General features: G+C 38.9%; 1 protein-coding gene across 1 annotated transcript in view; it reads left to right on the forward strand.

Moving 5' to 3' along the window:
* The window catches only part of tp53bp2a (tumor protein p53 binding protein, 2a), a 29,487-nt gene extending 13,634 nt beyond the window's left edge, over positions 1 to 15,853 (forward strand). The window contains exons 9-18 of the mRNA XM_058795693.1: positions 308 to 491; positions 4,918 to 5,028; positions 5,119 to 5,243; positions 6,098 to 6,479; positions 7,618 to 8,333; positions 10,595 to 10,730; positions 10,851 to 10,986; positions 11,721 to 11,887; positions 13,436 to 13,635; positions 15,192 to 15,853. Of these exons, the coding sequence (XP_058651676.1) occupies positions 308 to 491; positions 4,918 to 5,028; positions 5,119 to 5,243; positions 6,098 to 6,479; positions 7,618 to 8,333; positions 10,595 to 10,730; positions 10,851 to 10,986; positions 11,721 to 11,887; positions 13,436 to 13,635; positions 15,192 to 15,233 (2,199 nt within the window). The 3' untranslated portion in view covers positions 15,234 to 15,853. The remainder of the gene's footprint in view (positions 1 to 307; positions 492 to 4,917; positions 5,029 to 5,118; positions 5,244 to 6,097; positions 6,480 to 7,617; positions 8,334 to 10,594; positions 10,731 to 10,850; positions 10,987 to 11,720; positions 11,888 to 13,435; positions 13,636 to 15,191) is intronic.
* Positions 15,854 to 17,669: the final 1,816 nt, after the last annotated feature.

Here is a 17,669-nt window from a genome sequence, read left to right on the forward strand (position 1 = left end):
AAATTTCCAAATGTCATTCCAACACAGCCGTTTGTAAAAGAGCATTTTGAAAATTTCCAAAGAGAACAGGATCATGGGCAGATTTGACAGATTTTATAAGTAGGGATACAGGTACTTGAGAGGTTTAACACAGGTTATTTTATCAAATTGATTTACTGTTGCTTTAGATTTTTAGAAAAGCTCAATATTTGGAATAATGTGCACAGTAAGATCAGTATCAGGCACACAGAGTCCGTTGTGATTTCACATTGTCCTTGTTCTGTCGTGATCGGTGTGTGGTTTCACTGCTGATGTGTTCTTATTCCAGTTGCCTTCAGAAGCCCAGACAGTGCAGCAGACAGGACCGTCCCGTGTGGCTGCTGTCGGCCCTTACATCCAGTCCTCTACGATGCCCAGGGGCCCCAATAAACAGGACCTGCTCATTAAACACGCTTACCCAGATGGCACAGCAACTGTACTGCATCAGGACAAGAGCACTCACCCGGACTCAGGTTTGCAGATCACCCGTTTACCCACCCGAGAGAACTGGGCTGTCTGTTTAGTGTGATTAGTAGGGCTGTCCCCTAATAGTCGACTAACCGTTAGTCGGCCAGAAGAGGCTTGGTTGAACAAAAATTTTATTAGTCGCAGAAAAAAATACAATAAAAATCCACAGGTGAAGTCACACAGTCCGTGACGGACAGATCGTTAACGGCTGGTCTTTGTGATAATACAGTACGCGCAGGATATCCAAACGCTCGCCTATCATTCATCGACCTCAAATATGGCTTATCATCTGAAATATGTAAGTATTAGCAACTTAACATGGCCGCTCAATCTAATGTTAACGGAGAAATGTGCGCTGTTCAAGTGTGTGTGTGGAGTGTGGAGCTGAACAGCGCTCACTGCAGGACAGATGGAGGCGCTGCTGCACTCACTTGCTCTTAAAATACTCCCTCATTTTTGGTCATACAGATAAGAGTAATACATCTTTCAAATCTGTAAAGACTCTATGTTTAGTTGTGTGCACTCACAATAATAACAAAACATTGCGCTTTTGTAAAATAATGAAAGCAAACAGGATGAGCTTTCTGGCGTCTTGGTCTCCATGAACTTTAGCGCGAAACTCTGTGTATATCTTTGCCTTACAGACACAGAAAAATATATCTGTAGAGAGTGAAATGGAAAACAAATAGCCTATTCTCAGATTATGTAATCCATATGTGACCCTGGACCACAAAACCAGTCTTAAGTGACAATTTTTCCAAATTGAGATTTATACATCATCTGAAAGCTGAATAAATAATCTTCCCATTGATGTATGGTTTGTTAGGATCGGACAATATTTGTCTGAGATACAACTATTTGAAAATCTGGAATCTGAGGGTGCAAAAAAAAAAATCTAAATATTGAGAAAATCACCTTTAAAGTTGTCCAAATGAAGTTCTTAGCAATGCATATTACTAATCAAAAATTAAGTTTTGATATATTTCTGGTAAGAAATTTACAAAATATCTTTATGGAACATGATCTTTACTTAATATCCTAATGATTTTTGGCATAAAAGAAAAATAGATCATTTTGACCCATACAATGTATTTTTGGCTATTGCTACAAATATACCTGTGCTGCTTATGACTGGTTTTGTGCTCCAGGGTCACATATGAAACATGCACACGGGTGCGTCTACTACTGCGGAGATGACGAGTCAGTGACGCCGACTTCATCTCTGAAGCTGAAAACAAATAAAGCACTAGATTATCAAATTATTAAAATGTTAATGCAGCCTCCTTACTGTTTTTCCCTGACACATTCATAATCATTACTTCTGCTGGTGCGCTGTGACAAGCTTTATGCGTGTGCTTGAGCGCTTATTAGGCAATGTAGGCAATTAATGGCTCGGTATTATGACTTAAATGGTTTATAAATAAATGTGCGATTAGTCGACTAATGCTTAAAATGAATGACTACTAGGCGGCCAGACAAATCCTTAGTTGGGGACAGCCCTAGTGATTAGTTAGTGTGGTCTAATTATTAAAAAGGTACTATAATGCTCTATATACTGTATAATTCTAAAGTTTCATGTTTACTGCAAGTTAACAGTAGAGATGGCAAACATGCATACAAAACCATGTTGATCTGATTTCCCTGTATCTTTGTTAGGTTCTAATTGAGAGACTGTAATTTTCTGTGATGCACACATAACTTTTGTACAAAACAGTGTCAATCTTGTGCATCCAGCCAAAATACTACACAGATGAACAGCTAGCAGCTTTATCAAAACTAAAATAACAAATATACAGATCTACAATATAATGTACAGATCTACAAGAATACAGTAACTTAGGCTTGAACACATCTCATTCTCCCCTTCCATCTCTTATAGTGAAGTAATTGTGGTCATTGTGCAACATCGTTAAAATGTCTTTTCATATCTTTATCCACTGTATTCTTTTTCCAGAGTTTTTTCCTTTACTGAATCTGTAGGTATGTTGAGGATACGTGTGAGGATCAATGAATCTCGCATGTGCACGAGAGAGCGATGAAGTGCACGTTTACAAAGCATATAACATAATGATTTGCAGTATTACACTCATGCAGTCATGTGTAAATGGATTTGTAGTGTCTGTATGACTAATTTGAAAATGTTGAGTGATTTATTTAACCCTTAACCATCACTCCCACAAGCTTGAATGACATGCTCAAAGTGATTGCTTTGGTTTAAGGAATAATCCTGGTGCATTTTGAAAATAGACAGCTTTTTGTCAAGGAGTCGAAATTACTCAGATAATGGCAGAAAGATTAATAGAGAAGCTCAAATAGACGTTCACAAAAGAATAAGGGTGAATCCCATTTCTCTGTCTTACCCCTTCCCCTTCGTCTTACCCCAGCCCTTCGTTTTACCCCTAGCCCTTGTCCCTTGAAACCGAGTGGTAAGCGCTAGGGGTGAAAACATACCACTATGAAATGAGACCCCACTTGGTTACGTTTACGTCATCATACCGTCGCTAGCTGGCTGCTACGTCACCAGAGCCGACAAGTGTTGATCACAAACTTTGGATCGTTTACAAACTTGTTAAAACTGTAGACATGCATGGAGTCCATTCAAGGCTAGTCTGCGGGACTGTTGTGCAAATCAGCAATGTAACGTTAGCGTAGCAAACTAGCGATTTTTTTTAAACGTTTCAATTAAGAACATGGTTGCAAATATATATGTACAGGACTGTCTTGAGCACAAAACAAGACTGTCGTAATTTTTAAATAAATTATTTAAGCCGAAAATACTTGAATACTTGATGATCTGGCCGCCATTGTTGCCGGTTGCGCAGTATGTTCTGGGTACCCCTTGGTTTCAAGTAAGCTCGCGAAAATGCTTGGTTTTAAGGGGTATCTACCACTTCCCTTAGCCCTACCCTCGATCAAAACGAGAATTGGGATAGCCCTTACTCTCACGTGAACGCGCAAAACTAAGGGGAAGGGGTAAGACAGAGAAATGGGATTCACCCAATAAGACTGTGATTTGAGAGTCCTGTTACATAGTGGAAGCAAAAGTAATGTCTGACCATGCTGAGCCTCAAACTTGAGGATGAGAGAATTATAAAACACAAAACTGATTATTTTGTGAGCTTTCCTCACAGCAAATTTAGGCTTCCTTCCAAAAACACACATAAAAACCAAATGATATATAATTCAGAACTACATGAAAAACATCCCAGAATATAATTTCATTTAAAAAAAAATTTTTTTTTATTTTTTTATGATTCACATTGTACGTAAATAATGCAGTTGCAAAAACTGAAGAAAAAAAAAGATGTTCCATAACAATTTGTTTTCTAAATAGAAAACAATTGTTACATACTGTATGCAACTGATATGATCATTTTATAGAAATATAGTGTCAATTTCAGTTTTTATTCTTTTAAGGACCTTGCGGTGCACAATACCAAGGTCCTTGCTTTGATTTGCATGGGAACACATATACTGATTAAAATGTGTACAGTGACTTGAATGCATTGTGAGCCACTTTGGATAACAGCGTCTGCTCAGTGTGTATGTGTAAATCATTAGGTTTTGACAAGTGAATAAAAAAACCCCTCTATTTTGCCTTTGTAAAATAGACAAATCTACAGAAAAGACAGCATTTTCATTCTGTGGTCCAGTATGCAGTATTGTCTAACCCATTAATTTAGAGAGAGCCTTCTGTTTCAAGGGACAGTTGACCCAAAAATTAAAAATGGTCATTTACTCCTCATGTCTCTCCAGACCCAGAAGACATTAATTCATCACACATTTCGTTCATCTTCTGCAACTATTTTTCCATAAAACCTGAGAGGTTTCCATCCTTTCTTGGAATATCCATGTATACAAAACTTTGATGCTTCAAAAGTTTGTAAAGAGATTGTAAAAGTAATCCACATTAATCAAGCAGTCTTCTGAAGAGACATAATCACTTTACAAAGATAAATTTAAAGCTTGATTCACTTATAATCACTGATCAACACTAATACGTAGAGCGCGTCAAAAGAAGCTCACGGGGATTGTTCTCAAGCGCCAAGCAAGTGCGGTTTTGGTTACATGGACTTTCTTTGGAGGAATGAAAATCTCTCAGGTTTCATTAAAAATAATTTGTGTTTGAGTTTTTAAGTGTTCGGTTGAGTAAATGATGACAATGTTAATTTTTGGGTGAACTATCCCTTCAAGTGCAGCAACTTAACAAATGTCATCAAAATAGTGTTTCCGGTTGCTAATATGTCTTTTGTTAAAATCGGCTAACACCAGATAGGATAAAGTGTTAACATTCATGTTTCAGTGAGGTTATTGCTACATATGTTATTGTGTGTTCATGATGACGCAGTTTAAGGGACTTCACTCCTATGCAGTCTGAATGTGACCATTATCATCAGAATGAGCCTGAAGTGTAATTCTGTCTGCGTTCAGGCAAGGTGTCCTCAAAGATGTCTAACTGGAGTTCGGCCGCTACGAAGACGGGCAGTAATCTTGGGTCGTCCACTCTGCCCCGCATGGTGACCCAGGCATCTAAAAACCAAGGTGACCCTCCACTCGCATCCCCGTTGGATGTATAACACCCAGTTAGTATGTGTTTAAATGTATTGTGAATTCTTCTGCTCCCCATACCAGATAACACAGATGTACTGAAGCGGGACCCCAGGGTGCGTCCGGCCTCCATGTTTGAGTCCGTTGATCCACCAGCAGCTTCTTTACGGAAGAACCAGAGCAGCGAGGACCTTGCGAGAGACGCCCAGGTAGTGCCCAGGCATCATATCGAATTGCATTTCATAATACAAGTCCTCTTGTGTTCAATACTTTCTTAATACCTGAACAATACCAGGTTGACATTTAAAGAGGTCATGAACTGCCTCTGTTTTTGTTCTGTTCTCTGAGGTCCACTTATAATGTTATCAAGATTTTTACATCAAAAAACATCATAATTTATGTTTGAATAGGCGTGGAGGATTGAAGACTAGGAAGTAAACACCCACTGCTGTGATTGGCTAATAGTTGTGTATGATTGACTGCTTACTTTCCTCATAAATAAATGCTCCTGTGATTTAGGTCAAAAACGCATAAATAACTCAATACATATTAAACGATATGAAAGACTTTTTCCACAACTTGGCACTGCACAGTGACTTGTCTTCAGAGACAGACCTGCACATTCGGTGGGCGGGGCTAAACAGGCAGCGCTGTAGAATTGATGGGCGGGGCTAAATAGGCAGCGATGTGGAATCGGTGGGCAGGTCTAATCAAGCAACGATGCAGAATCGGTAGGCGGGGCTAAACAGGCAGCGACGTGGAATCAGTGGGCGGGGCTAAACAGGCAGCGATGTGGAAGCAGGTGTTGATGATCTTCTGCGAAGGCGGTGCTTATCTACACTATTACATCACAGAGTAGAGCATTCCACAAGCTGTCGTTTTGGCAGACTGCCTTTAATATAAGCTGTTTTTAGACTAACGACAAAGTTTTGAGTTCTGAAACTGACAATACGTTTTATAGTACAATGACCTCTTATGTCAAAAGATCAAGGGAAGTTTGGTTTCTCAGTTCATGACTCCTTTAAATGTCCTCAGTGACACTTTGATATGTCCTTTCATTCAGAGCGCTGTCAGGAACACGGTCAAGGTTCCTCCTCCAGTTCCCTCTAAACCAAAACAGGCCAACATTCCCTCTGGTGGCCAGATGGGATACGGCAAGACGGCCGGCACCTTCCCTGGGAAGAGTAAGTCTCCCGCTCAGCAGCCGCCCGCTGGCGTCCAGTCTGGTGGTACTTTACCCCTGCCCTCCAAACTGGAAGCTCCCCCAGCTGCCACTGTATACCCCTTCAGCCCCGAGCCTCCTGGAGCCAAAGACTCTGGCGGGCAGCTCCTGCACAAGCCACAGATGCTCACCACCAGCTCCATCTACTCCATGTACACGCAGCCGCAGACCGCGCAGGGAGCGCTGAGCCGAGCCCAGAACCGCGGCAGCAACTTCATCAGCGGTGAGAGATGCTTGTTCACCAGGACATCCAAATCATGTAGCAGACAGATGAATACATACATGACTGGATTCATCCTTTCACATCAAACTCACACCAGAACAATAGATGCTGCAACACTATCACAACTAGGGTTGGGTATCGTTTTAACTTTATCAATACCGATTCCGATTCGTATAGATTCCCAGTTTCGATTCCAATGTGGATAAAAAAGAAATAAAAAAAAAAAAGCCAAACACATATTTACTTTGTGTGTCTTTTTGCAAAACATTTAATTGCTGCTGAATACCATGAACAAAAATCAGTCGGCTACATAAAAACTGGACTCGATTAAGTCGTTTTTGTGTGCAAAATAGAGCTGCACCATTCTGGATAAATTTTTTTAATGGAGGTTGTAGTTCTCTCACAATTCTGTAAAAAATCTCTGGAATTTCTGAAGGGAATGATTCAATGACTCACTCAAGATTGACTCATTTCATTACTGGATGACTCAGTGTTTTTGAATGAATCTCTTGAATGAATGATTCAAAGACAAATACAAATACATTTTTAACAACCCTTTTTGCCACATAAAAATAAAAGATGTGCACACAGGAATTGATTGGTGGAATTGAAATCTTAACTTTACAACAAGTGTCCGATTCCTGACCTTAAGTATCCGATTTTAGAATTGATTTTCGATCCCCAACCCTAATCAGAACAACAGAAGAGCAGGGGGGGGCTTGAGTCTATCCCAGCGCCTTAATCTGGCTTTCTAATAAACTTTACATTGTGCACTGAGTGTTGTTGGTTTAATCGCAACATATAATCATTGCAGTTAATAGTGTTCACTGTCTGATTGATTACATGTCATTAACTAACTGCGTGAATTTTACTGTACATTTCTGCCATATGGACATCAATTTGACATGGTCACCACTGATAAGCTACAACTAAATATAATGTAGAAACTTTAAAATAGAAACTTAAATTTTCTGCAAAGCTGCTTTGCAGTGATTTGTATTGTGACAAGCACTGTATAAATAAACTTGAATTGAATTGTTGGTAACGAGTGGCTTTGGATAAAAGTGTAAGAACACATGACGTTATTTGTTACTCTTTTGTTTAGTTGACAGTTGTTTTTGTCTTGATGCACATGCAGTTTATGGGAAGCCAGTGACCCCCGCAGGCCAACCGTCGCAAAACCAGCACCCAGAGAACCCGTACCTGGACTCGTCCAGTGCCCCCGAAACAGAGAAGGACCCCAGCGCTGGAGCCTCTGAGAGCGAGCGCATCCCCAGACCTCTGAGTCCCACCAAACTGCTGCCCTTCATCTCCAACCCCTACCGGCACCAGAGCGACGTCGACCTCGAGGCCCTCAGGAAGAAGCTCTACAACGCGCCGAGGCCCCTGAAGAAACGCAGCTCCATCACGGAGCCCGAGGGCCCGGGCGGCCCCAACATCCAGAAGCTGCTGTACCAGAAGACGACTCTGGCTGCGATGGAGACCGTGGTGACTCCTCCAGGAGAAGAGGAGAAGGAGACGCCCGCAGATCCTCAGAGAGCGGATGAAGCTTCACTGGAGGGAGCAGAGCAGGCTGTTGCTGAGCCGGCGGAGCCCACAGCGGCCCCAGAGACCGAAGGAGAGGACATGCCTCCTCCACCTCCCCCACACCCGGCCCCGCAGTCCCACGCTCCGCTCTCACCTCCACCGCCCCAGCCGGACAGCCCTCCTCCTCCACCTCCTCCTGACAGCTTCCCGGAGGACTTCCCTCCGTATCCTCCTCCTCCGTATCCCAGCGGCGCTGAGCACGAGGCTCCAGAAGACAGCTTCAGCATGAAGCCACCGGAGGTCACCGGACAGGTTCCCTCTCCACCGGTAAGTGCACTAAATAAGGCTTGACTCTCCTCTAGAGCTGGGCGATATGCAGTGTAGTGGAAATGTACTAGGTTACAGATTACAAGTTACCCCATCCAAAATGTAATTAGTGTAACCTATTTCAATTACTTTATTTGATTACCTTTCTTAATTTCGAATGTTTTCAACTGTTAATCATTTTCAAACCTGTAAACCAGGCAGGGTTAACCTTACAGAAGTACTCAGCTCTGATTACTGTCACTTTTAAAATCCTTCATCACTTGAATTAAGATTATAATCATTTAATTTTAAAGCACAGCCACCACAAAATCAGACTTACTTTGAGGTCATTCTGAGGTTAAATACAGATTTCATAACAAGAAAATCCTAACAAGAAATAGTTTAGCAGCTCATTTTTGCACAGCTTTGACAGGAAACACTGGCATCTAACGATGTCTTGGAAAAAACAGTTAATCTTAAAAAATAAAGCATATGCATAAACCCAAATAGGAAATAAAACAGTTATCGAATAAGCATGTGTCCTTAACTCCTGAAACATTGGTATCTTATATTTTAGAGCAGTGAATGCAATTTATGAAAGAAAACGATTAAATCTGTATGTGGGTGTGTGGAAAAATAATTTGTTAACATTTCATAAGTAAGTCATTTAATTACACATTTTTTCTCAGTAACTGTAACTGATTACTATTACATTTATTTTGTAATTAAATTACGTAATTTAGTTACATGAGTTACTCCCCAACACTGGTGATATGGCAATTTTTTTTTTAAATCTTAACGTTTGACAGATTCTCTATTATTTTTTTATTATTATTATTATTTTTTTTTTTACAATTTTTATCTAGTCACCTTGAAAATGTAACTACAACATGATTCAAGTAACTTTTTCTTTATTAAGCCTCTAGTTAAAGAAAATTCTAACCCAAGTGCATCACATGAAGTTGTCAACATGTAAATGTTAAACAAATCACTTGTTAAATATCTTTACAGAAAAAAATGCATGAACTACAACTACATCTTGTACAAACTTGTCTTATACATATTTTCAGAAATAATACGAGGAAAATGCTTTAAAAAAATCTCAAACTTCAAGGTAATTCAAAATGACTGACGGTATAACACCAGTAGACTATTATTAAATATAAATGTTCTGTAAAAACGTTCCAATGTTTTGCATATTAATTCTGCCACTGGTCTAAATGGGTTTGTGTTGATGAGCCGTAAGTCACATGACTAATTTAACCTTTAGATTACATATACAGTGATGAAACTGGTAATTAAGGGCTTTTATCAACAATATTGACAAAGTAAAAAAAAAAAAAAAAGAACACTCACTGCTCTAACTTTACTTATTTGGGTGTATTTAAATACCAATTAATCCAAATGTTAACTAAAAAATTAAAATTGTACGACTCATTTACAAATACAGAGCTGCTGCTGCTTTAATTAGTATTAATCTATCACTTTTTACCCATAATACTTTTCTTGTGCTCTGAGATCATTTCTGTGAGTGAGAAAACAGCCAACTCATAAATTCTGTGTTGATACTTCAGTACGTCACAAAAAAGTAGTTTGGAAACACTTTTTGTTGAGAAAAAGGACTGTCAACAAATACGGTCTCAGAATTACACACGTCCATGTTCATATCTGTGTCCCTGCAGCACAGAAGCAGTCATAAGCAGCACAGCTATATTTGTAGCAATAGCCAACAATACATTGTATGGCTCAAAATTATACATTTTTCTTTTATGCCAAAAATCATTAGGATATTAAGATCATGTTCCATGAAGATATTTTGTAAATTTCCTACCGTAAATATATCAAAACTTCATTTTTGATTAGTAATATGCATTGCTAAGATCTTCATTTGAACAACTTTAAAGGTGATTTTCTCAATATTTAGATTTTTTTGCACCCTCAGATTCCAGATTTTCAAATAGTTGTATCTCAGACAAATATTGTCCGATCCTAACAAACCATACATCAATGGAAAGCTGATTGATTAAGCTTTCGGATGATGTATGAATTCTCAATTTAAAAACTGGTTTTGTGGTCCAGGGTCGTTAAATGCTGCTTCTCTGTGATGTTCAGTGGTGAGGTAAATCTTCATTCATACACGCTGAAATCGCCCAATGAAATCTAAATTCTTTTTAGCTGGAGATAGCAAATTTAGCTTTTGTTTTTTAGCCATTTTCACAGGCAAGTCAGCTTTGATGAAAGCGTCTGTGGAATGCGTGACTGTGAAGGTGTTTTGTGTGCAGGGTAAGAGGACGAATCTGCGTAAGGCCGGGTCCGAGCGCATCGATCACAGCATGAGAGTGCGCTTCAATCCTCTGGCTCTGTTACTGGACTCCTCGCTGGAGGGAGAGTATGATCTGGTGCAGTGGGTCATCTACGAGGAAAGTCACATTTCACTGTTAAAACCTGAAGATCTGTGTGTGTGTATGATTGAGTAGCAGTGTTTTACATATCTTGAATTCAGGAATATGGCAGTAATATGGCGAATGGGTGTTTTACAGGTTGAGGATCCCAGTCAGCCTAACGATGAGGGAATCACGGCGCTGCATAACGCAGTGTGTGCCGGCCACACAGACATCGTGAAGTTCCTGGTGCAGTTTGGAGTCAATGTGAACGCCGCTGACAGTGACGGATGGTGAGGAGCGTTTCAGCACACACTCGCATGCTTCCTCATCACTCACAGAAACTCATCAGACATCAATTCAGGGTTTAGTGCAGCTTAAACTTTTACAATCTGAAAATACAACTGCAACCATCAAGTGTAATCCACAAGTTAAGAAGTATATCGTTACCACGATTTCCAGTGCTGTGCATGCACATTAAATACATTCATTCAGTTCAGTCAAAGGCATTTGCATGTTAGTCATTTATAGCAGCACCTTTTCTCTGAAATTAAATGTTTGTGATATCTAATAGGAGTCAATTCTCCGATTCAACGATTCTGAGCTTTGTTTTTGCCACATATGCAGGAAATTGTGCTTGTATGCACTAGACAGCCACAAACACACACCTCTGATATTTTTAATAACAGCAACATTGACTGAGACTTCAGTGTAAACACCTGATAACCTATTTGCATGATTATGATTTAAAATAATCTGCAGACAAAATTATAAAACAGTCAAATCAATATTTAATGTCACATTTGTTGTACAAGCAATATGTGGGATGATCTTCAGACAGCTGTTCATCATTATGAAATAAAGATTATATCAGTGTTTTATTCCGTGCATATCAAACAAACACTGACCAGGGTACAACAGCAGATAATGATACCCCGCCTGTAGCCGCGTCCCTGTCCTCAGACACATGCTGTTGTTTTGGTGGCAGTGTGTGTAACCCTGTGTGTGTGTGTGTGTGTGTGTTTAGGACACCCCTGCACTGCGCCGCGTCCTGTAATAACGTGCAGGTGTGTAAGTTCCTGGTGGAGTCTGGGGCGGCCGTGTTTGCCATGACCTACAGCGACATGCAGACGGCAGCGGATAAGTGTGAGGAGATGGAGGAGGGATACACTCAGTGCTCTCAGTTCCTCTACGGTGAGCAGATGATGACAGGCTCTCTCAAGCCTTGCTCAGACTAACATTTGAGAGCAGAGGCACCAGCGCCACTAAGTTCTGCAGATGGTGGCGCCAGGAGCAGATTTGGTAGCGCTGGGGGTATTAAAAATAAAGATAATTTAATCATAAAATTACTATTGTTTTGCATTAATAAGTGCAGTTACTAATAATATATTACATGATTATTTCTTGGTAATGCACATTTGACAGTAAAGCACTGAGCTTGAGCTTGAGCCTACATAGTTACGTGCAAAATGTAATTTCATATGGAAAATGTATATATTCTACTCTTATTAAATTTCTACTTTTATTAAATGATTAGCATTATTCTTCTATAGTATTATACAGAACTGACCGACAACTTTTTATGTGATTCAGTTGCAAATTGAAGAAAAGTTTGTTTTTCAAGGCGCTTTGTGACTTTTCTTACTTTGTACACAAAAAAAGTGCAAAACTTTGACAAAATCTGATTTATTGATGATTTGATATTTTTTAATAGTGATTTTATAATTTCAAAATATAAAGCAAATGTAGAAATGAATGACTAAAAAGCCAACAAGTGCTCCTCTGCTGCCATCTACTGGTTATACTAGTGATATGATGTATTTTTTAATTTTACGTAAGTGTTTGTTTACCACAAATATTTTGGTCATCCCATTAAAATAATATTTAATTAGGATAATTTTTAGAGCTCTAAAGACCTGCAAATAGTTGTGAAATGCTTGAAAGTCATTTAAAAATGCTTGAATTTCTCTCTCAATAAGGAATAATGTAATAAAAAAATGAAAATTCTGTCAATTCTTAATTACTCGCCTCGTGTCGTTCCAAACCCGTAAGACCTTCGTTCATCTTCAGAACACAAATTAAGATATTTTTGATGAAATCCGAGAGCTCTCTGACCCTCCATAGACAGCAAGGGTCCTACCATGTTTAAGGCACAGAAACGTAGTAAGGACATCGATAAAACAGACCATGTGACGTCAGTGGTTCAACTGTAATTTTACGAAGCTATGAGAATACTTTTTGTGTGCAAAGAAAACAAAAATAACAACTTCATAATAACTCTTGAGGCTTATTGCTCATGATTTTAGAGGCCTGTACCACAATGCTAGCAAAAACTTGAGATTACAGGATTGATTCAATAAAACCATTCAAATCCAGCCTGCTTTGACGCTATACATTTTCTTTCAGTTATTTGTTAGATTAGTCCTGGGATTTTGGGCATGAGCAAATGAAACCGCATGAAACATGGAAAGAGATTGAGATTGAGTCACTTCTGCTATAAAGATCAAGAATTGATATGAGAAATATGAAAAATCTAAACGCATTTAAACAACAAGAAGCACTGCATCTGCTCCAAAATGGATGGGATCCTGGAAAATGCACATTTAGACCCTGGTGCTGAGTTTGTATTTAGTTTTGAAATTTAGGATGAAAATGAGTAACTCAACACTTGTGTCAGCTCAGAGGCGCTCTGTGTTCTCGGTCGCGTGTGTGTTTGACCGCTGTGTTTCCCGTGCTGTGCAGGCGTCCAGGAGAAGATGGGCATCATGAACCGCGGGGTGGTGTACGGCCTGTGGGACTACGAGAGCGAGCAGGACGACGAGCTGTCCTTCAGAGAGGGCGACTGCATGACGGTGCTGCAGCGGGAGGACGAGGACGAGACCGAGTGGTGGTGGGTGCGCTCGGCCAGCGGAGACGGCTACGTCCCCCGAAACCTGCTGGGGGTGAGTGATTCCAGTTATTGCCCTTTTCACACTGTATACACGCCTACAGTAAAACCTGAAAGATTTATCCTATTATGCATTTTCCTCTAGAAGGTTGTAATTTAAGATCTGATGACATTTAGTGCAAAAATTAGTTTTTAAAACCAGTTTAACGGCGTTAAAAACATGTAACGCAGGGGTGGAGCTAGGGTCGGTCTCTTTTTCATGACAAGAATTGCGTTTATTTAGATGCAGAGCGTCTTTACGAGCACAGAGTAAACGCTACAGGTGACGAGGAGCTTCAGTAGTGAGAAGTTGTCAGGCCATAAGTGACCCTGGACGACAAAACCAGTCTTAAGTGTCAATTTTTCGAAATTGAGATTAATACATCATCTAAAAGCTGAATAAATAAACTTCCCATTGATGGACAATATTTGGTTGAGATGCAACTATTTGAAAATCTGGAATCTGAGGGTGCAAAAACATCTAAATATTGAGAAAATCACCTTTAAAGTTGTTCAAATGAAGTTCTTAGCAATGCATATTACTAATCAAAAATGAAGTTTTATATATTTATGGTAATAAATTTACAAAATATCTTCATGGAACATGATCTTCACATTTTTGGCATAAAAGAAAACTGGATAATTTTGACCCATACAATGTATTTTTGGCTACTGCTACAAATATACCCCAGCGACTGCTCCAGGGTCACATATGTCAGTAAAAACCAGTTTTCCTGTCCTGTCAGCCGTTGTACTGCGCTCGTGCACAAATACAGCGGCGCTCGCTGTGAGACAATACAATGCGCTTCAGATCCACGGGACGTTCAGCAGCGGCAGCTCTTAAAGCAATAGCAGCCAAATAACCTGCTGCTGTGGTGACTGTTCATCAAAGAACAACAGAAAAAAGAGGAAATCAATAACTTTAAGGATTCATCTATATTTAATTTAGAATTTAGTGTTGATAACTTTATTCAATTTCTGTATATTTCCTACTTGCTGAAGGGCACAGGTAAATCTGACATTTATTATAATGGGTTTATGTGCAGATTGTTTTAAGTTCACTTAAATTAGAATTTATTTTTAAAGCCTAATAAATGTTCAAATTGATAGCTCTCTATTATACTGTAATGTTAGTATAGTCAATGGTTAAATATAAAGAAAAACCAATCCTAGAGACATCAGTAGTATTGGTATCAGTAATGCTTGCCTTCAGTCATATAAAATGTCATTAAAAATATACAGTACTGTCTTTATGTTGTCTCTACATGAATTTGGAGATTTAATATAAAATAATTACTGCTATATAAATGTGTATTTAAAAAGTTTAACATTTGGTGGTATTAATCGCAATTAATTTCAGAAAAAATGGGCGATTAATTAGTTGATTTTGTTTAATCGATTGACAGACTAGTAAAAATCTGTAATTTACTTCACTGACTTGAATATCGCTTACTTCAATCCTGTCTTTCAAAATATGCACAATCTAAAAACATCAGGTGTCTTAAATCAAAGGTTTTTCTGAAGCAGCTAATGTGTGTTCATTATAATAGTTTTTTTGTTCTTCCTCATCAGTTGTACCCAAGAATTAAACCTCGTCAGCGAAGTCTGGCTTAAGTCCTTCAGAGCGGAGAACAAAGACTGACGGTCAACACCACTAGTTAACCTCCTCGTGACGGCTGCAGGATCATCTTCTGCGTTGTAGTTGTTTATTGGATGTTACTGTTGATATGTTACAGTGATGGTCACAACAATTGCATAGAAATTAAGTGTTTAGATTCTACTTTATATTTGTATATCAAGATTTTTTCATTGAAATTGTTTTAATTGTGGCCTGTGTTTTGAATCACAGGTATTTTGCATACGGTGTTCTTTCAGTGCTTTATTGAAAGGACATGAATTGTGTCGGAAACAGAACTTCTGAATCTGGGGCAATATTTTTTTTTTTATGAGCACAAAGTAAAATGAACTAGTTGTACAGTGCTAGTAATGTGGGGTTAGTTCAGTGAGTTTCTGGCTCAGTAGTGATTTACAGCAGGTGTCCGGCAGCGATCTCTCGCTTCATCTCCTCTTCAGCTGCATAAAATGGTGATATTCATATTGAAAGACATGCATTTATTATACATTATTTTCCTCTGTTCAGCAAATACAACCTGCATTTTCCATGTCCTCATCCTTATGGACAAATCAGCTGCAGGTCAAATGTAACCTGATGATAAAAAATTATTAAAAACACAGTTCTCATGTGAATGCTGTCGTCTGTGAAGTGGATATATAGTGAGACATTTATTATGCTGATCTTCTGCACGATTAATAATTCTGTTCTGGTATTAATGGGTGAAAGTCAGCATCAGATGTGTGCTGTGATATGTGTGCACTGTAGTGGAGTTTCAGTAGTTGATTTGATTTTGAATTTCACTTATTTATTAATTCTAATGAATTATATAGATATACAACTGTCCTGATGCTCAAACAGTAGAGCGTGGAGCTAGAAATGCCAAGGTCATGGGTTCGATACCCTTGGAAAGCAACACCATATGAAATGTGTACCTTGAATGACAGTCACTTTATCTAAAGCTTCTTTAGATGAACATTTGTGCCCTTTTGCAGGCCTGTGAGGCACGCGAGTGTGATCAGAACAAACACAAACGGTAAGGGAAACATATGGCCAAAAAAATAAATAAATAAAATGAAACCAACTATTTCTGCACCACTTCGTTCATGCCACAGTTACACGCTGCAGTCCACCATTACATGCAACAAAACGCTCAAATCATAGATGCAAACTCACCTTCAGATCAAAATACATCACCTATGAGGTTTGCTTAGATCCACTGAGAAAGTGTTTTAATGAAGGGGAAGGGGTGTTGCAAGGGTAAATAAAGAACTGGGGCGGTTGCATAAACTGTTTAGACAGCTCTTAAAAAGTCAGTCATTAATTTTTTTATTCGAGACTGGTCATAACTTTTTTAATTCAGTTATGAAAAGGTAGATTGGTGTTATTTGTGTTGGGAAAAGAAAGACTGATTTCCCCTTGGCAGCTGCTAGTTAGTCAAACTAGTTCTTAAGACACAGTCTTAGCATGTTAACAAGTCTTAATAAGTTTATGCAACTGGCCCCTGGTTGTTTCAATACGTTTTGTATAGGAGCCTATTTTCATTAATCTTTACTTCAGAAACGTCTAAAAAGTGTAATATTTGATGTATTTGAGGTCAGAAATGTGGGAACACTGAAGAGAGAGGTTTGCATAGCACTTCATCCTTTATAACATGGGATTTTGACCAAATATATTCAATCTTGATTCAATCCCCCCCCCCACTTACCTATTTGTATCTCTGGCAAATACAGTCAACTAAACACCTGCTGACTCCAACACACCTGTCTGGAAGCTTCTACAGATCCTGAGGACGTTGATTTAATATTAACACTACTGATTAACATGGTTGAAACACATTACAATTGATTCTTTGCTATATTTGTTCAACAGCAGTGATAACACCACAGTATAATGAACCATTGATTTTGCGTTGAAATGTATCATTGCTGCATCAACACTGACTTTACATGGTTTCAATGGTTAGTAATAATTGTGATATTGGTGTCACTTTTGTCTTCATCATTCTATATGATTGCTTTTTTACAGACAAGAAGTGAAATTACAAAGTGCATTAATTGAGTTGACCCATAATACAAGCAGAACTCGTATTTAATGGCAGGGGGGTTATTTGATTCTCTTCTTTTTTTAAATTGTTTCATGTATTTCCCGTGAAAATAAAATGGACGTGGTACCATAATAAAACAGATGAACAGGTAATTCAGTTGCATGCTGGGATGGCTGCTGATTTTGAGGATTTCCCAGTGACACTAGGCAGTGTTTACATGTAATCAGAAGAGAAACAAGAGCCACAACTGCCAACATGGAAACTATTTTCCCACCCATTGTGACTGTGAAAACAAGCAATTCCAAAACAAGCCGATGAATTACTAATGCAGGCTTTTGTTGGGCTGGAAACCGCATGAAGTGACATGAAAGAGTAATGGAAAGACGTCAGA

The sequence above is a fragment of the Onychostoma macrolepis genome, chromosome 13 (assembly GCF_012432095.1).
Source record: "Onychostoma macrolepis isolate SWU-2019 chromosome 13, ASM1243209v1, whole genome shotgun sequence".
Taxonomy (NCBI): Eukaryota; Metazoa; Chordata; class Actinopteri; order Cypriniformes; family Cyprinidae; genus Onychostoma; species Onychostoma macrolepis.